General features: G+C 36.8%; 1 protein-coding gene across 1 annotated transcript in view; it reads right to left on the minus strand.

The window, feature by feature from the left end:
• MTREX (Mtr4 exosome RNA helicase) overlaps positions 1-22,316 on the minus strand; it is a 42,538-nt gene that overhangs the window by 3,569 nt on the left and 16,653 nt on the right. The window contains exons 16-25 of the mRNA XM_052670608.1: positions 12,782-12,932; positions 10,807-10,979; positions 10,431-10,499; positions 6,531-6,659; positions 5,082-5,192; positions 4,562-4,750; positions 3,382-3,545; positions 1,993-2,098; positions 930-986; positions 390-552 (exon numbers count right to left, since the gene is read on the minus strand). Of these exons, the coding sequence (XP_052526568.1) occupies positions 390-552; positions 930-986; positions 1,993-2,098; positions 3,382-3,545; positions 4,562-4,750; positions 5,082-5,192; positions 6,531-6,659; positions 10,431-10,499; positions 10,807-10,979; positions 12,782-12,932 (1,312 nt within the window). The remainder of the gene's footprint in view (positions 1-389; positions 553-929; positions 987-1,992; positions 2,099-3,381; positions 3,546-4,561; positions 4,751-5,081; positions 5,193-6,530; positions 6,660-10,430; positions 10,500-10,806; positions 10,980-12,781; positions 12,933-22,316) is intronic.

Genomic DNA, 22,316 nt, shown 5'->3' on the forward strand with positions numbered 1-22,316 from the left:
CAACTTAACAAGCAAATAAATAGCTTAACTAATGAGCAGAAGGGCAAGAGCAATACTTTTCTTCCTTAGCAGCACGCATTTGGAATATGGTGTTTTGCCCTAACAAGTCATTACTACTTTTTGCAATGGCTAGAATTTTTGAGATTCATGGAAAGATTTAAAAAACAGAGATATATCCTTTCTTAAGAGGCAGATTCTAAATCATTAGCAGTGTAACTGTAAGTTAAACTATACTGTAGAAAGTTTTTTCCCACTTTGTTTTAGCCACACGGATACTTGAATACATCGGAGTTCAAACAGTTAACGACCTACTACAAAGACATTGAGAACTAAGATGTAGACACTTTTGTGTATCTGTTATCAGCCTAAAGAAGAACTGATCAACATACCTTCAAAGACATCAGTCATTTTGCAAATGTGAGCAAAGCTAGCCCCATTTGCCCATGTGTATACAACATCCATGAGGTTGGGTCTGAAAGAGTTTAAGTAATTTTCTTCATCAATTTCCAGTTTTGCTTCTGCTGATACCCTGGCGATTCTTTTAGCACACTCCTTTAAAATAAAATATTTAAAATTTACAAGCTTAAACAGACTAAGAGTTTAACCAATAGAAATACACATCAGTAGGTAATGGACACAAGTCAAGGTTTCCTTTCCAGCTGAGTAACAAAGTCACTCAGTATCAGAAACAAGACACTGATCACATTGTTATTTAAATCTGCCTGCACTAACAGCTTAGTGTTGTAAGCAAGCTTATACAAAGTTTCTAAAATGCATGCTTTAAATTAGCAGTAGGGATTATAGCAACTTAGATAAATCATTACAACACACTGTGATGATCCAACAGCACATCTCAGCGTGCACTTATTACACACATGCTTTGCTAGATCTCACTGACCCTGTGCTCAGGCAGATCTCCAGGGCATTACCTGCATTTGTCGAAGTGGTCCTGCCAGCTGCTCTGTCAGTTTTGGCATTTCATTGGACTGAAAAAGAAAATATTAAGTAACTTCATGCGCTCCCATGTATTTCCTCTAAACCAAATTAGATGCAAAAGTAAAAGCTACCATGTGTGCTAACGTCATCCTAAATGATTTCTGTGACCTTCCAAACTTGTTATCAAACACTCGTAATCTACTGAATTCCCCATGAACTCCTTTTCAAACCAAATAGAAAACAAATCTTTCAAGTAAAAAAAAACAAAAACAAACGCGCTTTCTGAGCAGTGACAGAATTTCTTCCATAAACTGTTGAACAACTTTGAACTGCAAAAATGCTCACCATTTACTACTTGAGCTGTTACAAACTTTTTGTTAAGAATATAAAAAGGAAACACTTTTAACAAACAGTAGTGGTAATTTAAGAAAATACAGCCTTACAATTGCAGCTACATGTTATGTTCTAGCTGTTCAGACATGAACACTACTGCGAAGCAAACCACAGCACTGGATCCTAGCTTTTAATTTTCTGTTGCTTATGAGCAATGGCTTACTTTGGCATCCCTTCTACTAACAAGAATAATTTAGTAGTATTTGCTACTTTCTACCTTTTGAGTCAGCCTGAGTGCTAAGCCTCGCTAGCCACCTGCAGTGAGATTTTATATGGAAGTTTATTTTTTTTGGTGACATTGGGAAAATGCAGTGAACTTCTATTTTGCTTGCAGGCAGGAAAACAAAGGTATCAGGTATTAAATGTCCATGGTCTTGCTTTTCATTTATATCAATTCCACGTGACACTGCCATTTCCATCAACAGGCCAAGGGTACTGTCCAAATAACAAAGCACAGGCGTGCCTCCATTAAAAATAACTGCACTCCAGAGCTTAAGAAACAGATACTGACAAAATCTGTGCGTGTGCTCAAAGGCACTTTGTGTTGAAACAACTTCAGATAAAAATATGCAATGGACTGTACTAGCATTGCCAATTTCTGGAACTGAATTAGAAGCAGTAGATGGGAACGTCTAGAATTCATAGACTCAGGAAGAAACTCACGTTCTCTTGAAAGACAAAACAGCTTAGCAGCGCAGTTGCCTGTTCTGCAGATAAGTCATTGAAGAGCCCATTAAACATCATCTCTGTCAGGAGAAGTTCATCAGCACTAAAACAAAAACAAAGAGAAGAACGCTTAGAGAGAAGACTTAACTGTCATTTTTAAACAAAGTATTGTTAACTGTTTTGTGAAGTGACTTCCCATAGCTAAAATACAAAAGCTTCTTAATTTCACTTACTGGAATGCAAAAAACTGATGCATTGGCTTTTTGAGAGGGATGCCAATGAATAAGATGTTAATGTAAAGTAACTAAAAGCTCTAACTGGACTAGAGATAATGTCTCCTGATAGTTCATAACAGTTCAGGTTAACAGTTTTATCAGACAGAACATCAAGAGATTGAAAATAACAAGGGAGAGACACGGATTGGCACTGTTGTTGCTCAAACAAAGAGATGCAACCAGATATTTCCAAGATACTGGGAAGAGGAAAAATTTGCTACAACTTCCTCGAAGAATAAAGATTCCACACCAAGTTCCAAAAGGAAATGCATGACACCAATACAAAATCCAAACCTACTACTTGGATAAAACATCAAATTCTTGATAAGACTACATGTCTATTTAGAATTTATCAGATGATGCATAAGATGGGAGAAATGACTTGATTTTTTTAAAACAACAAAAATTGAAACTCATCAGAAAACAGATCCTGGAAGTGAGGAGTTGATAAAATGCTGCTGCAGCTCAAATTTATCACATTTTTTAGGGCGGATGGTACAGATAGTTATAGGGCAAGAAGTAAAAACATTCATACTGACTCCTAAAAATACACTGCTCTATCAGTGTTCGAGCTACGCCCTGAAACAGAGTCCAGTTCATGAGTTTCCATGGAATCTTTACAATATCTTTCAATATACACATACCTGTTAAATGCATTACAGTAAAATGCATCGCTCCTATAGATTTGTTCCAGCTGCCCTGTGGAACCAATTAAGTTGTATTCTAAACCTGTTAGTGACTCAGTAATTGCTGACACTCACTGTTACACCCATGTTTGGGTGTAACGAGTGGCTCTGTGCTAACAATCTTCTCCTGTAAGATACAGTATTAAACAACAACCCATACCATTGCTTAAGGTGTGTAAGAAACTAGCCACTATTCCATCATTCTAACATCCACGTTTTACTTTTGGCATATACTGTATTTTGTTCTTCAGGTGCCATTTTATTGCTCTCATTCATACATTCCCTTTATGACACACCTCCCATAGCCTAAGAAGAACCTTTCTTCCACTGGTCCCAGAATATTAAAACATAAACATGACACGCCAGTTTCCGTGAGGCCAGCTGAGCGTGCCTGCATGACGAACGCTTGGCACAGAAGCAATTACCTGCTGATTTCACAGGCAACACGTCCTTTCATCTCAATGACATCGGAAGATGTGGCAAAACCCAGCCTCCTCAAAACACGCTTGCGGCATTTGAGTTCATCCATTTGTAAGACAGTTCTGGCCTTTTTCAGTTCTCGCTTTGCTGCTTTAATATCCATAGCAATCTGGGGGTGTGTCAGGAGGAGAGAATTAAATGTTGCTTTGTTAACAGATGCCACTGTCTAGAGACATTTAATATGCGTGGAAGCCTCAGAACTACAGTAAACAGTCACAGCAGTTGAAACTGACTCCAATAACTCTATTAAGAAGATGAAAGTTATAAATAAAGTGAAAAACACCAAAAAGTTGTATTGGCTCCATACACCCATAAAGAACTCCAGCATGTTTGGGAAATTCCGCTATTTATGCAGAAGGAAAAAAAATAAATTAAAAAAATTACAGAAGAGATCTTTGGTTGTGAGCTGACACTTCATCTAAGACCAATACTACACCCCATTGCCAACTCCTTCATTGAATACATGCAGCTTCTCCAGTTTATCACATCACAGACTACCATCATCCTAATGGCAGAGTGCACAGCACAGACACCCCTGTGGAAGTCTGCTTGGCCCATTAGGTCTTAACACATACAACCTTGCGCTTTTCCTGACAGAAATAAACTTACTTCCATGAAGAGAATCCTAGAGAATTTGCTCTCTGGAGAAGGACAGAAACAAATAAATTATTTTTATATGCAGCTACTTTCAGTTTAGCAGGGTGCAGCCCTGTACAAAATAAGTATACTGCTTCCAAGCTGGGAGTCAGGAAAAAGCAGCACAGTGGTTTGCAAGGTAATCTCTCCAAGCTAGTAAGCCCCATCAGCTCACCTCAGCTCTGCACAAGCTTATTATGAATGACAAGTTTTAATTATCTGTGGGCATGCTGTGGTGTGCCATGCCTACTGACTGAACAGAACTTTAGTGACACCTCTGTAACGTTTTAATCTCTAGTATTTCTGAAAAGCTTTCTTTTACAGATCAGTGAAGGAAATGGCACAGCCCTGCCAGTTTGTTAATAAGATTCAGTATTTCTCACTTTATTTAAGATAGAATTGTGCTTTGAGAAGAAAAAGAAAAGCAGTTAAGCCTCTCTTCAACTAGACACAGATATACACGGTATAGTCTGCTGTTTTATATTTTACCTGTGCTTTTCTTTCACAAAGTTTATATATAGTTTCTAAATTGGGATCATTATGAAGAGGATGTGAATACATCCTATGCTCAAATGCTTCTACTTTCTGGATGACTTTCTTCAGTCCTTGATCTTTGATACCCATGTCATCAATAGGATCCAATAATGGCACCCCATCAGGAAATCGCTTCTGTACTTCCTTGAATGTAAACAGAAGAAAAAAAGAAGACAAAATAAATTTTCTTTTAATATTGTAACAGCACAACAAAATACAATTTTAAAAATAGTCTGACACAGTTACAGGGATGTGAAAGGAGGAGGTGGAAGTTTGGTATGAGATATTCCAGTAGTTCTCAAAGACAGTCGGAAAAGGGATACAACTGATATACATTCCCAGTTTCCAATCCCTTTTAAAACTACTCCTGATGTGACTCAAAATTTAGACGAATTTATTTAAAACTAGTTGCCCTTTGTTCAAGTGTGCCCCTCTAATCGAAGCAGACAGCTTTTGCAGCTCTTGAGAAACTTACCTGTATAGATTTCAGCACACTTTGCCTGTTGTCAATAGGCCTCAGGTCTTTGGGTATGTACAGTCTGACACTGCTGATGGCCGAGAGGAGATGCACCAGAACAGGAACGACCTACGAGCAGAGCGCAGCACCCAGTCACTAAAATACGTATTGTCACTTCTGCCTTGTAAAACTTCACAAAGGAAAAGGGAAACTGAGTAAACAAGGACAGAGCAGTGGATAAAGGAGTACAAGGAAGCAGCAAAAATGAATAACGAGGTAAAGCACCAATAAGTCAGTCTGGCCAAATGGGAAAATTCCATATTCCATTCAGTCCGGAGAGAGGCTCAAGCAGAAAAAAAATAAAGTAAAAAAAATCGGTTTTCCTATTGCTTGTATTCCAGTGCAGCAAGAAGTAGATATGACTAGTGAATATGTACTCTCATTCAATATTTATATTAAGATTAGATTGAAATGTATTTCTTAACTATATTTCACTGAAATACACAGAATAATCCAACAAATTACCCTGCATTACGAAGTCATCATGTGTGTATTTAGCTTTTACAAGACGATAATCTCTAGACACTTTTGACACTCTTTTTTCTTGCCTTTTTTCTACTGGAATAGCTCTTATAATCCAAAATAGACAAATTACTGTTACAAATACAAGTAGAAATATTAACAGAAAATAACAAATAAGAAAATATGTATCCACCAGCATCAAAACCACAAAGATGCCATCAGTAGCTTAAAACAGAATTGTGAAAAAGAACTCTAAACAAACTGAACAACTGTATCTGATCTGTAACAGCTTGTTTTGATACAGGTTGCTAAAACTGAAAACTTTATGTAATGCAAACCTTTTCACAAAAATTTTCAATTTTATTTTTGATTGAGATAGACTTGCAAATATGAAAGAGTTTGAAAGGGGTAAAAAGAGGAAGAATAGAAATCAAAAAAAGATCTCTTCTTCAGTTTTCAGATTCGCAACTGAAGAGACTTTTAAAGAAAGAATCTACCAAATATCACTGCTGAAACAGACTACTCAAAGACTACCTACATTCTAACTAAATTCTTAAATTTCATATAAAAAAGGCATGCTCCAAAATCCCAAAACATCAGAAAGAAAACAGTTTACAGACACTTCACTGCTTGAAGGTAAAACATACAGGTCATTTTAGTAACTATGTTCACATAGCACCTATGGTCTTTCCTACACTGATTCCAAAAACTTAAGGGGACAAGAACTAAGTTTCAAAGCAGTCCTTGACATGGTAACAAATAGACTCAAGTAATTTGCTCACTGCTGAAACAGTTTCTTCTTAAGTATTACCAGCAACCCCTTAAAAAAGGCGTACAGCTCCTCTTAATGAATCAATCTCCCTTCTACAGTTTTCAAATGCTTTGGAAACAGAATCTTGTAGAGCAATTAAAAGAAACTAGTTAGAATAAATATTTATAACAAACCTGCATCTCTCCTTTCTCATCAGGTCTTGCTGGCTTTGCAGCCTCAGTGGCAGCATTTTTCAGGCTTTCTTTGCTGCAGTGCAGGAGCACTTCAACTACATATAAAGGGTCCAATTCACCAGAATTAGGCTGTTGAGGGCAGAGAAAACAGATCAACATCAGTTACATAAAATAACAGTGAGAAGGAAGGAAAAAGCACAATTTTATTCAGTATTAAAGGTATGAAATGAGCAGCAGCTCATCTCTCTTCGCAGAGCATCAGTTCACAGATGCAGTACACTCGTTCTGAAAACTACTGAATCCATACTGATTTACAAGATCCATCACACAGAAAAACACACCCCCCAAAAAAATTCCTTTCTCCTAATCCATACTCTCCAATGTGATCTGTAGTGTAACAGAAGCTTTAGTTGCTTCTGCCTTTTTTTTTTTTTCTTCTAGATGTAACACTTCACTAGTAAGCCAGTATCTTTTGAACTGTAATGCAAAATATCTGGTAATACTGAACTTCATAGTTTTGTCTTTGGAAAGAAAAAAAGAAAGTTGTGGGGGTCTGTTTCATCCACGGGTTTGCAAGTTCAAGTTTTTCCCTGCACTAAGGATAGAACAAAAGTCTTCCAGCATAACATGCTTTATCTGCAGCAGACAAAATTGTATCTTGCAGGCCAAGAATTTATACATTCCAAATTGCACACTTGTCATTTTACATCTACTTAAAGAACACAAACATGTGGATGCAGCCGTTAAACAGTACTGCTTGCAAAGCTGTAACCTTTATTACATACTGCTTTTAAAGGCAAAGCACATATGTCAGGTTATTTGACTGGACTGACACACAGTAAGGTTGTTCAAATGAACACTTCCTACCAGCAAATTTTTTATGACTTCTAGTAGAATAAAATTACAGGCCTAAAATTGAAGATAGGCACTGTGTTTTGAATTTATATAAACAAGTTTTTCCCCTTCCAATCACAGGTTTGGGGGAGAGGTCTTCATAAAACTTATGTTTATTAAATTCGATTTTAATGGGCACTGTGCAACACATGGTTTTGCTTTCAAGTGCATGCAAAGAAGGATGGCGGCACCCAACATTTCTAAGGGACTTTCAGAAACTTACAGGAAACCATTATGATAAATAAAACAGAAAAACAGAGTTAGCCTTTTCTACAGGCTAGGTTATTTCATAATAAAAATCCATTTACTTGCTGGGGAAGAAACTTCTGTCTGAAATGTGTCCTACATTTGTAAAAAGGACTCACAGCAGCCATGCACAACACTGACAGAATACTGCTGCCCTCTGAATTGCTATTTGAAAGTAATAGGTTGTGTAAAAAAAGTCCACATAGATTGGAAGCAGTATTCAGCCACAGCTATGGAAAGCACAACACTGGCTTGGCAAAGAGACTGAAGCACTTACACACTACACAGAATGCTATGACTGGGGATGTCTAGAAAACAGGTGTTTGTAACTATACTGATGTTCACTGCACTAAACCTACTAAAAAAAGAGGAGCGGAAGAGTCACAAATATTTACTGTTAATATTGTTAATATTAATACTGTTAATGTAAATTTAGGTATGCCAATGGATTCAGACAATGCTGACCAGACACAATGTAACCTAGACTGCTAGAAGACATTTCCTTTTCCATAACTACAATATCTTGGGTCCCAAAAACTTGAAGATGAATACCTACGTCTTTATGTGTAAGAGCAAAAATAAAACTAGGACACACTGTAAAAACTTGTTAGTAGAAAAATCCCTGTCATGCCAAGTTAGAATGCCCCCTTTCATAGAGCACTGCATGATGTGATGCATCCCAGGGACTTGCCCTTAAGCATCTCTTACATCATCTGCCTGGAAACAAAACAGCACTTCACAGCACGCCTGATCTCTGAATCAGTGAACACGTCACAGGTAACAAATTCAGATTCCTGGTAAGATGAGATTTCCAGAAAATTCAGTGAGTGTGACAGAGAACTCTCAATATTACCCCACATATACTCTAAACATAGTCTCCACCAATTATACTCCAAACATTACAACCATTACACATAAACATCCACAGGTAAGTACAGAAATCTAATATGCAAGAACTATAAAATCTACACAAGAAACATTAAATTATGCTATCTCAAATTTCAATAACAAGAACAATTAACAGACAAAAAAATTGATGTCTACAATTAAGCAACAGAAGACAACATGGAATACATCCAAGTGTAACAATAAAGCAAGCGTTTTATTCAACATTATTTGTGAAAGCAAATCAAAGAAGTGCAATGGTTTAAAGACAGAGGAAAGTTTAAAGATAAAGCACAATAATCACATACTGCCAATATTCATTAAGTAAAAAATGATATTAAAGAGTAATGAGGGTATGCATCTGTATCCTAGGGCAGATGCAAAGACAGAGACATGAAAATTAGAAACTAACAGCTTCTGCAAGTGCTCATTTATTATGCATCTGCTCATAGTAACCATTTTTTCCATACTGATTTTAAATTTACATAACTTCAAGGCTATTCCATAATTTTCAGCTCCTATTGTCAATCTTTCCATACGATTCAGAAGGAAAAATTCAAGCCAGCTGGTGGAGCAACTTGATTAAACTCAACCAAAAACTAGAGCTGGAGCCAGGGCCATCATCTTCAGAAGATGCTGTAATTTCAAAGCTAATGTTCAAACCTAATGGCTTTGCACAACAGCGAGGCAGGCCAGACAGGGAAGGCAAAAAGTGCTGTAGACACAAGGCTGGTAGAAATGCCTTCAGTGATACATAAGTTGGTAATTTTACATAAAATGCTGGAATCAGGGAAATGTACTTCACTGCTCATGTCGTTCTACGAAAAAAGCAGCCCAGAAGCACAGTTGAACAACAGCAGAAACAGCCTATTTTTCCAACTTGAAAAACAGAAATTAGACATTCAAAAAGGAAGATGGAAATACAAAATAAAAACCCTTCTAGCAAGTTCTGCACGCACATATTTCTCTCATTTCCCCTTTAATGAATATATATATTAGAAAAGCAGCAAAAGGTGCCACAAAATAGAGGTACCACTGGAGTCTGCTTCACGTTTACCACTGGTAATTAATGCCAAAGCTCTACTGCCAAAATTACAGCAACAAGATTACAGCATAAAAATACACTTTAAACTTAGATTTCAGTTTAGTCAGTAGAGCAGCTCATCAAAACAATTCTAAAAGGGAAACCAAAATATGGTCTCTGGGGTTATGCAGAGACCAACTGTAAAAAAGGACTTTGGGAAGGAAAAAACAAATCTGGCTTCAATTTCATTACTGCATTCCGTATATTCTTGCACATTTCCCTAAATCCATTTCTATTCTTCTGCTTTGTTTGTACTTGAACTTTCCAACCCTTAACCTACAGCAATAAATCAGGGCATAAACAGTCTCACATCTCAGCTACTAGCTTATGACTGAAGATACGATTCCTGATTTTAACATAACCTTCTACACGGTGCTGGATGTCAGCCTCTCTGTGCTCTCAACTCCCACAGCTTCTAAAAATGTTCTGAGATTAAATAACACAGCATATAGGATACCAATGCTGGGGACACCTCAGAAAGAAACTAAGTATCTTGAAATTTTGCATTTTCAAGTGTGCTTTTGAGTCAGTTATATCAGATAAATGAGAATCTCCTCCATAAATATACTGAATATTTTAAAATGAACCCAGGATTGAGTGTTTGTCCTAACTGCCGTAATTTTTTTCCTTAGACATCCACTTTGTTAAGGCCTGAATTTTATCTAAATTTGAGGTGAAAGGGTAAAGTTTTTATCTTTGAAAACCATAAAGAAAACAGGAGATCCATCTTATTTTCAGAAAGTTAAAACAGTAAGATAGATGTTTTTCTAACAGAGAGAACACGCATTTACCTTAACATTGGATTTCTTTGAGAAATTAACCACCACTCCCCATCCAAAGTCATCATCTTCATTTTTCACCTGAAAACATCAGAAGACATTGTAACACCACCTGTGTATAGCGACATCATAGTGAAAGTGCATTTTCTTACTTTCATTATTTACAACAGCAGTCGTACGGACTACTATTCACCATCAAAATAGCATTTATTTTTCTTTCATTGCTGACTGTTTAACAGAGAGACATGTAATGAAAGTAAAAACCGTTAGTAGGATGCACAAAACTTTTTAAGACAGTAAACTAAAGAAGAGAAACGAACACGGCAAACGCCACAGGAAGGCACTAGCTGAAACAAAACCAAAGAGCAACAAAAAAATCTCCATTTACCTTTACCAGTCTTCCTGGCTGTAGAAAGGGCAAGCAATACTTTGGCTTGTGAATATATTCTTCAATCTCTTTACCCAGTTTTGCAAGCTGCTGTCGGATTTTATAGTATATGACCACATTTTCTTCATTGGGAATTATTATTTTGTTGTACTGTTCTTCCAATTTATTCACCTCTATAATAAAAAGTAAAATCTCATGGACATGAATAATTTCATAAATGTAGAAGTCGATGTTTCTCTTTCACATCCACAAAACCAGTATTTTCAAGACATATTTTCTGTGTGCAATAATCCATTTTCTGAAAAACTGGAAATTTCTAAGAGTGTCCAATAAATTTTATTTATAGTACATTAAACATAGTACTTACCATCATTTATTTGTTTATTTTTAAAACCCAAACAAACCACAGCACATTTTGTAAACAAGCCTGAAAACAGAGAAGCCTGGGCCACCAATTGTCCAGAAATCACTGACTTAGGTTTGCAGAGAAGTCCCATAAAGCCCCGCAATGATTTGTAAGAGGGGATTCACCGCATACCAGGGCTCTCTGACCTCTTCCTACAAAAAATATTTGCGCACAGACATCTTCTAATGACTTCCCTCATGAGAATCAGTGTTCTGTTTTACATGCATATTGCTCTGAATTCACTGCTTTTCTTCCTCAAGTGTTTTCACAACTTATTTAAGCCAATCAGTTCTTATTTTAAGGAACGTACTTCCTTCTCTCACGCTGGAAACACAAGTCGATATAAACAAAGGACTTACTATAAAGATGGCCATCCTCTACAAATTTACCTACGTGCATGCTATTTGGGTACACACAAGTGACTCAAAAATCTCACTTCAGTTGAGCCTGAGACACAATTCAGGGAAGTGCTCCCTATTTTTAGCTGCCAAGCTTTTATTTTTTTAAATTAAAAAAGCTAGCAATTCACACTAGTGACATGATTTGCACCTTGACCTAAAAAAACATTTCTCTGCTTTGTATTCTAGATTGCAGCTGAAATGATTAAAAAAATTCTAAACGCTATGGTGCCTAAGCAAGAAACGTGAAAAAACACACAGAAAAAAGTTCTTCAGCTCCATTTCTTTATTTAAATAGTAATGCTGGAATGCCAGCATGAAGATTTAGGCATGCCAATTGGAACAGGCAGGCTCTCAAGAAACACATACTATGTTTGACTACTACTGCCATAAATACTGCACTTGCAAACTGTAAGAAGCTCTGCAAAGGGAATCAGGACAAAAATGAACTTGTTGATCAGTCCTACACATATACTGCACACAAGTGCGCTCTGTCTCTTGATATTCTATTAACAGTCAAACAGATGAGTTGCTCACATATGGGTGGCAAAGGAAGCAGTTTATCTTGTCTTCTTAATTTTGAGTTAAATTTTCTCATTCCCAAATATTGGCTGAGATCTTTGGAAACTGACTTTGGCTCATGAAAACACATTATTAAAAGATCATGGCTCAAAATTTAGTCAACTAAATGGAGTGCAAATAAAGTCTCAGTCCTCTTTCCCCCCACACACACTACTACTCTGAATACAGCATGCCTTAGCAACTGCAATGAGACTTAAAATTAAAATTATTTTAGCTAAATTCTACATGTCACTAAGATATAAAACTTATCCTCTCTGCCCCTCTTGCAAACTGCAAGAATTTTTGAATTATTTTCTCTCTTCCTGTCCTAGAGGTTACCAATGGGGGTAACCATTTTTGTCCAAATCTCAGGAGAACGCCCTCTTTATAGACTGACAATGCAGGTCAGCATAGATCTTAAAGAGAAGAGGAAATTACTATTCCTGAAATTGAAACAAAATAGCAAAAAGTGCACTGGCATCTGCTGATCGGGAAAACAAGAACTACATAGGTTCACACAAGGACAATGGTGTTCAAATGACCAACATTGCTGCTACAGTAGCTTTTATGCCAGGTTTCATAATTGAGAGTAACATACAAGGATACTTACTTTCTACCACTCCTGGAATAGCTCTGTAATGTTGAAATTGGTAGAACGATTTCTCTAACATGTATTCGGGGTTAATTTCTTCTACTCTAAGCAAGTTCAATACCATGTTGTAGGTCAGGTGGAATGCACTGTTTAAGGGATCAGCTGAACCCTGAAAAAGATTCAAGAACATTGTCCAGCTAGTAAATAAATTAATTGCAGCATATAGGACCACATCAAACAAATCACAATGTGATTTATACAAAGAGCTGCTTTGATGGGTAGCATAAATTGTCTTGAATATAGATTACTTCTCTCATTAAATCCTAAGTAATTTTTTATGCCCAGCATGTAACAACATTTGCATGTTTTACGTATGTTATATTAAACAATATACATACTGCCATGTCATAAATGAAAAGTTCAGATGAAATCTTCTGCATTTCTTGTAACCATTATCTGGATTCTATTGCTTCAACTTTAAAGTAAGCCGTCTAGCCACTAAAAGCAATCCATTATTTTTATATTCTGGAAAAACTTACTCGCACACCTTTTTCTAAGGAGACTTACTGATCACAATGAAGTTTGTTTGAAAATAGGTATTCTGCATCTACTTCAATCTAAGGAAAGCCTCAGTCTAAAATTAGTTTATAGGTTGTTTCATAGAGGCTGTGGACTCTCTATTTCTGGAGATGCACAAAAGCCACCTGGACATGGGCCAGGACACCCTGCACTGGGTTTGTCTGCCTGGGGTTGGAGCAGATGAGCCCCGAGGTGCCTGCCCACCTCAGCCCTTCTGGGATTCTGTGAAGCTGCGAAGTGTGGAGGAAATCTCAAGTTTCTATAGATACCTGGAGATCAGAGAACTTCTATTGCTGATGCTAAATAACATACAACACAGCTGTCTTTTTTTAAGACCTGAAACCAGGATTACGTGCCTCTTGTCCATTATTCTAAATATATCCATCTTCCAGGAAAGAGAAAGCACCACTCCCTAAAAGCTTGATTCTCTGAAACAGAGTGCCATTTACAGAATGGTATGTACTAAAGAATGACATAGTGATTATACCAGTACCAGTTCAGGAGGGCTCAGATTATTTCCAACACCAGCATTTATGACTCTAGTAAGGCATCAATCAAAACAGCTGGATTACACTCACTAAGCCAGCTATGGCCATAGCTGCACAGTCCTTGAGGAGATCATGCAAAACATCACTGTGATTGATCACTTTGACCGCACTGTGTACCTCATCCTTCACCCTTTGAGTTGTATTACTCTAAGATGTAATTTATAATAAGATTATATAATAATATATAAGATTATAATTATATATTATATAATAATATATAAGATATATAATATATAATAATTCCTCAACTATTTGGAGGAATAAAATCAGAAGCAGAAGACTCTCAGCAGTACTACCAGGAAGTGAGAAAACAATGTATTCTTTACAACATATGCACAACATATTCCAAAACAGACCAGACATTCCTGCAGATTCACTTTAAAGGCTTTTCAAAATCAGTACAACTGTGAAGAAGGAGCAATTTAAAAACAAATGTGTATGGGAACTGCTGAGTCACGGCCTGAACCTCTGATTGATTACCTGAGGCGAGTCATGAGTCAGCCAGAGGAGCAGAGGTGAAGGCAATTCACCTGTGCTGCCAGAAGGGCTGGAGCCTGGCTCCAGCTCTCCTAGACCCATTTAAGAGCTGGCTACCAGTGGGGAAGGATTTCTTCTGTAGATCCCTCCTTCTGGTGTTTTGTGGGTGAGCCCAGGATAGGGGTAAGCCTTCTATTTATTCTCATTATCATAGTCTCCTTCGCCTAACTCTCTTGTTTATTTTGTGATTATAATATCTTAATAGCCATTGATTATACAAAATGAAAGAAACAGTACGCATTTCTAAGGTAACATAAAGCACACTTATTTGAAAGCTAGCATTTGAGCCAACTGCTGGTGTGGCAATTTTTATTTCAAACACATGATCAGCATTTTACACTTTAAAAATAAGATTATACTATAAAGACAATCCTTTTTTTAGGCAAAAACTGAGAACTTTGTTCCTTCATCTCACACATTCTTCTCAAAGTTCCAGAAATTCCTGTTTTCTCAGTGCTGTTCTGTAGGCAATGCTGTATGCAAAATTAAAATTGAGAACTTTTTCTTTTTGAAAATCAAAGCTGTTATTTCTCCAACCTAAACAGAACTGTAGTAGCCTTACTGTATTTGACTGCCAGAGAATTCCATAGCGTATACTACTCTCTACTGACTAACCTAGGCTATCAGAAGACTCACATTTAATAGACAGCAATCATCTGGATATCCTTGCTTCAAATACCTATTAGCAACAGACGGATTATGCAACTGCAGTAGGAAAACTAACAGCAAAATTCAGTCATTTTTCCATGCTAACCACACACAAAACATGACCAGGGAACCAGATCTTGCTGGCAAATAAAGAACACAGGCATGGTCACTGAACAGGCAATTGGTGGTTATATAAAGACACTTGTCACATGCAGGGTGGAAGGGAACAACAGGAGATGGGGAAATATGAGATGCATCAATAAGAAAAGGTGGCCTTTCCTTTCCTAAACACTTATGCAGAATGAAATGTACAACCATCCTGGAGCTTGCTTGATACTAAAGGAAAAGGAAGCAAATAACTATAAGTTACATTTTATTTGTCATGTTTTTGCTCCTCTTTAAATTCCTTTCTCTTGTAAAACTCCATGTCACCAGTTTCCTCACTATTCACTATCACTTTCTTTAAAATACTGTGAAGCACATGCATGACATTTAGCTGATCTGCTACCACAGATACCTCGGTTAATCAATTTAACCTTCTACAGACTAAGGTACGCAATCATCTGCCTCAAGTTCTTTTGGTCTGTGCAGAAATCCATTCCACAGTTTCAGAGAAAAGGTTCTATGTTAGAGAAGGGAAGAAGCAGCAAGTCATGCAGAATTTTAACTGCTTAGAGGTGCACTGAACAGTCACTTCCAAACACATCCTGCATCTGCAAATTAAATATCGGAGAACTACCACTTAGGTATCTCCCTTCTGCAAGCAACTCTTTCACTTCAGAGAGAACAGTCTACTGCCTCCAGTCTTCAACAGACAGTAGCAACAGATTTATTTCTGAATAAGTTTTTTTTTTTTTTTTTTTAAAAAAACCACAACTAAGAAAAACTACAGTAGAGGGAACAACTCTGCAAAGATTTTTATCGCTCCAGCTAGGAACAGTCTAGATAAACAAGAACAGCTTGGATACATGAACTGAAGTTCTCAAAAATTAGTAACCCATTTGGTGTTCTTGCGAACATTCCCCCTCTTAATAAGTTTTAAGTCAGCTTAAAAGGAGCATTCTTTCAAGATCTGGGTTGGAACAAAACGATAGGCTTCAGCTGATCACATTAGAATGTGGGCATGAGCAATTCATTACAGAAATAATCTAGCTAATAATTAACTGAAAATTAGAGCACTACACACTGTGTCCTGTTTCACTGTCAATGATTTTGCAATGGAACATCTTCTTATACAATCAAATCAAAGAGGTCGCTAGTCATACATTCCTTGCTCCTATTATTAGAAAGATAAATCAAGTGGTGAAGATGGAGGTTAATGGATATTAGAATTGATACTCGCAGCTTTTTTTTAATGAAAACAATACAATATTTGTCGTTTTCCTTGCTGTTAAAAATAGGAAACCTTGCCTAGCTGGAGATATGGGGCTGTCATTACTGTCTAATGGCATGTGCTGTTAAGCAAGACTTACGTTTGGTAAGGGTTGCTCTCCTGCTCTCTTACAGTGGGAAAAAATGCTTACGTTTTCAAAACAGTTTCAATGTAGAGAGGGGAACAAATTTTGCTCTTCAACTTGTCATGGAAAACGTGCAGAGCTTTCACAGGGAACATAAGATGTTTAAGTCACAGGGACATTAAGAGCTAATGAGGATGAAAGAGGCAATTATGTATTTCTGAGCAACAAAAGAAGCAACAAAAGAACTAAAGTTAAATGCATAGCAGGACATATTTTAGGCCACTGGGTACACTGATAATTTCATTTATCAAAGTTTCCACAAATAAGCTGAATAAATGAATTTCAAAAGAGGAAACAACAGCTTTTTTTGGTTTGTTTTTAAACCAGAAAAGAAGTTCATAACAGAACAAATTGATATTTAAGACATCAATGACTCTTTTCCTTACAAGTTGGAAAGAATTACACTCAGCAGTCTGTATGAGTCATCATTAGTAACTCACAAGACAAAAAAAGACTTCATTAAATAAAGTGACAACTTAATACATTCATAAGACACAAACAGTGATACAGTAACAGCATGCATTTTTTCCACATATCAACTGCTTAGTTATTGCATATGAATAATTAGCTCTGAGAAATACAAAACAATGCACAGTTACAGTGATTATAGGATTACCTTCAGCAAAGTTAGTACGACTGCAAAAAATCACAGAAGACACTCAGGAAGAGTTTTTAGCAGAAAACAGTGAACAGCTATCTTATGCACTAAATTGTTACCAATCTGGCTCACAGCTTTGTCCCCCAAAACAGTTGTACCAATGCAAGTAGAGGCCACTGCGGATGGCAGGAGATTTCTTTTCACAGGTTTTGCTAATGAGAAACATTCCGATTTTGGTTTCACAAAAACTCCAATTGTAATAAAAGGCTTGAAGAAAAATAAACATATATCAGCTTCTCTTTCATGAAACGTACCCTTATTTTCTTGCACCCACCAAATTAGCTTTGAATGATAGAACTTTCTCTCCTACCATCCCTTTGTTTTACTTCAGGCTTATAACTCAAACCTCTGAACAGAGCACAGAAAAAAAAATAGAATGGAAAAAAAAATCCTACACGCTTCTACTGAGGTATCCTGACTTCACAAAGTAATATTTAAACTGTCAGGCAAATCTTTAGAGCTAAAGATAGAGCTATATTTTATACAATACAATTACTATACATTAACTTTAAAATTTCAAATACATATCACTCTGATACAGGATCATACGATGCCACATTAATCGTTCTGCTCAGGATGAAAACACACTAGGAACAAATCCAGCAATTTAACAAATGTTCAGCATTCTACTGTGCAATGATACTTTTGGATCCATGCTGATAACTCTATAACTGCATTTGCATAACATCTGAGAAACAAATTTTGCTGCATTCAAGCTAGATGTACTAGAAAGGAACTCAAATGTAAAACAGCAAGTAGGAGCTGTATCTGCACTCAGAAGCTAATTCAGTTACTCTTCCTGGTTTCAGATCCACTACTACAGAATTCTGTCACGTCAGTGATAGTGACAACTTACAGATTCAGTAAAAATACACTACTTTGAAGTTTAAAGAAAATGTGGTCTCAAATACAGCAGATTTCTACAAAAAAAAAAAAAAATTAACAACAAAAAAACCACAAAGGAAATCTTGTCTTCATATCACACCTTAACAGCTTTAAGAATAAGAAGACAGAGAATTCCTAGCTTAAACATTCAAAATGTATTTAAATTTGCAATAGATAGTGTTAAGTTCATCATAACAACAGTAAATTTCCAAAAAATATGATAGCTGGGGACAAAATGCTTCCACAGAGGTCAAAAAAACTTCAAGTAACTTCTGGTATGAATAAGCAGTAACCACAATTAATAAATAATAGCAGTTAGCTTAGTTCTCCTGGCTCAGGAAGAGCATCAACTGTAGTCCAACAGTGACTAGATATTTTATATGCCATATGATACACTTGATCTCCCTACATTTTGACTGTAAATGTCGGAAGAAAAGAGCAAGTAGTTCTTTCTATCTGCTAGCTTGTCTATAAAAATGTAAGGCTGTACAAGATGGTCTTTGAGTATCTGTCTCCCATCGAACAGTTGCTTCCACAATTTCACACTAAAGTCTTATTGACTCAAAGCAGATTTTAAAACTAAGGTTGGAAGTTAAATGTCTTCCTGAACTGAAGCCTGGAAAATTTCTGCAATCCAAGCTCTGGAAGAACAAAGCAGAAGTCTGCCAGTTTAAAATAAAAGTAAAAAACATATTTTTACAGTAAATTTTGACCAAGTATCCAAAACTTGTTTGTTTCATTGAGATTCTCACTTACTTCACAACTCTGAATTACAAGGAAGGAAGGTTATGCAGTGCTCAAACTATTAGTGACAATGTGTTTGTTTAGATTTTGCAATGGCTTTTCTAACAAGCATTGTTATGGTCAAAACCCAGCCTATTTCTCTCCCAAAGTAGACTTTGGTAAGCTTTTCAAACGCTAATGCTTTTTTTTTTTTTTCTTTCCCTTTTTCCATATGAGTAAGCTTACAGTCAAATGAAAATACAATTCTACAATTAAGCTGGTATGTTAAATTGATACTTGGCAAGGGACTGAAGGCTAAGGGAATAACAGTCACACTGGAGTGTATTACCTGCTGCACTATATACACACTCCCAAATCACAGACATTTTTTAGTTGGAAGGAACACTGAAAGTTAACCTTGTCCAACTCCCCTGTAGTGAACAGGGATACCAGAGGCCTCCAGATGGGGCCTCAACAGTGCAGAGTACAGGGGCAGCATGACCTCCCTTGACCTGCTGGTCACACTACTTTTGATGCAGCCCAGGATCAGGTTGGCAATCAGGGCCGCAGGGGCACACTGCTGGCTCATGTCCAGCTTGCCATCTACCAGTACCTACAGGTCTTTTTCAGAAGGGTTGCACTCAACCCTTTCATCCCCCAGTTTGTATTGCTGGTGAAGGTTGTCTGACCCAGGTGCAAAACCTTGCACTTGGATTTGTTGAATCCCTTGAGGTTCACCTGGGTGCACTGCTCAAGCCTGTCCAGGTCCCCATCCTTCTGGATGGTATCCCATACCTCTGGTGCATTGACTACACCCCACAGCTTGGTATTATCAGCAAACTTGCTCAATCCCACTGTCAGTGTCTTTGATCCAGATATCAGAGAATATCAATCTGAGCGCCTAACTCCTGAGGGACACTTCTCATCACCAGCCTCCATCCAGACATGGAGCCATTGACCGCCACTCTCCAGACTTGATCCTGCAGCTAGTACTTGTTTGTATGAAAACACAGCAAGCAACAAGTAGCAGGCTCAGAGCCTTATTAGTCAATACCAGACGAGCCAAAGGAAGGAACATAAAAGCACAGTCAAAGATTAAGTGAATTCCTTCTGTGTATGTTTTATACTCCCTGTACATTAACTAACATTTTCTTCATTTTCTGATTTTCTTTTTTGTTTCTTTCTTTTGTTACACTTTCTAAAGCTAAAATACACAAAAAACAACACTGGTGGCAAAAGCTTACTATTAATCCCTTCTGCAGACAGACAGCTTCACTTACTGCGAAAAAACTTTTGTCAGATCACCTGTATTCCAGAAAATTTGAGAAGACATTTTGATTGTTAGAACAATATCTCACCACTTTCAGTCCTACATTTACTCCTGATCAGCATAAATCTACTTATTTTTATGCTAGTATTCTTTTTCCACACAAAATAGAACTTTCTTTGTAACTGGGAGTCTGAAAGGAACTGAGCTATATGCAATGAGGAGCAGCTGACTAGAACACACGATCTAACAATGCTGCATCAATAATCATAGAACAACAATTCGGGCTCCTGCAAATCTGTGAAACTTTCCAATGCATTACTGCACTGTGGACATAAAATGGCCAGGGACTTAAAGTGAAATATATTAAATGCTCAGAATTGCTGCCCTATCCATTTGGCTATTACAATAAAATAACCTAAGAAACAAAACGAAGTACAGGAGATCAGATGGGTTTCTCATAGCAGCATAGCAGGTGCAGTACTGTCACTCAATGAAGGCCCTGCCAAAGAGCCAGATGTGGCCTTCTGCAACTAGGCGCTGGGGCATTTCATGTTCCATACACACATGACAAGGAGAGCACAAGTCTATATTTTATCTGGTTAGACAAATGTTTTCTTTCAATTTTTCAGTCCATCTAATTTCTCCTGAGAAGTAAGTAGAAGCAAAGCAATGATAAACTCAAATTCAACTCTCTAAAACCTGTACTAGCACATTTTCTTTCAGTATACAGTATACAAATGAGTATACTAATTTCCACAGTTAGCTAGAGATTTTTTACTTTTAGAGAAATAACAGATTACCACAGTTCAGGATCTCAATTAGCATCTATTCTTACAGAGACTTGCACAGCCAAATGCCAACCAGAGAGATGCTGCTCTAGTTTCAAAGGCCATCTAGTGTTAAGAAGCAGCTTTTCATTTCTCACCTAAACTAATATACTGTAGTTGAGAATTTCTCATCCAGACTCCTTTCTCCCTCCCTCAAGAATTCTCATAAAACACTTAATTCTATGCAAACGTAAAACCATAATGTACTGTCTTCAGAAAGCTCTCCAACAGTACTGCAAGCATTTAGTTTTGTGGATTAGAGCAAGTCATCAGTTTATGAAACACGCAGCAGTCAAACAAACACTAAGGATAAACAAAAAACCTGGTTACATTGCAGAAGACAAATGCATGTCACCGAGTTTAAGAAACACTTATAATTATCCTGCATAAGAACTCAATCTAGGATTTGAACTTTGCATTTTAAGCTTGAAGTACTGTACACAACATCACAAAGAACAGCATTATAGCCAAACAGCACAGCTCTGTATTACTGGTACACACACAAAGCCCTTAATTAACTGATCACAGGCTTAAGCAGCAGATAACATTATTTCTTAGATGTTTTACTCTAGCATTCGGGAAATGCTTGGAATCAGATACACAAAAGGGTTAAAGAGCTACTATATAAATTTTGTTAAGTGAGTGTCCTATCACTCTCAATAAGGATCTTTAATCCAAATTTCTCCATATAAATCTTTAGCTTGTCCTGGAGAAAAGACAAAAAATTTGATGTGGCAGCAAAATACCATTACAAAACACAGTCATCATTTTCCCCACAGATAAACACTGGTCATCACTAAGTAAATTGTAATCTAAGTGCACTTAATGTTGAGTACAGGATGAATACTGTAGAAAACATAGTTGGCATGCATCCTTGGCCCATTTTGTATTTAAAAAAGAAAAAATATATTTATATTCAAAGACTGCGCTGCTCATTTCAAACTATTGCTTTTATTACCTTTTCAGCAACTGGCTGAAGAGTTACAGAAGATTCAAAAGCCATCAGTACAATTATTATAGTCCTTTCCAATCTTTTTAAAAGAAAATTCCAATTCAGTCCTTGCTTTCTGATGAAGCAGCGTGACAAATTAATGAAATGTGTAAATTTAGGTAGATCAGTGGAGAATAACCAAGACATAATACAGACACGGAAGAAGTCTGCAGCATTTTCCCCCATTTTGTTTCGTCATAATTCAAAAGAAACAAAAAACCTTGTAGTTCCAATAATGGAAATGTTCCTTATTATTCCCTCAAAATTCAGAAAAAACAATATATATAGATGGCATCAAAATCATAAGGAAATCATAAAATATTTATATCGTATAATATTTTCCTTATATTTTATAATATTGTATGTTGAG

Source organism: Tympanuchus pallidicinctus, unplaced genomic scaffold (genome assembly GCF_026119805.1).
Source record: "Tympanuchus pallidicinctus isolate F22 unplaced genomic scaffold, pur_lepc_1.0 scaffold9, whole genome shotgun sequence".
Classification (NCBI taxonomy): domain Eukaryota; kingdom Metazoa; phylum Chordata; class Aves; order Galliformes; family Phasianidae; genus Tympanuchus; species Tympanuchus pallidicinctus.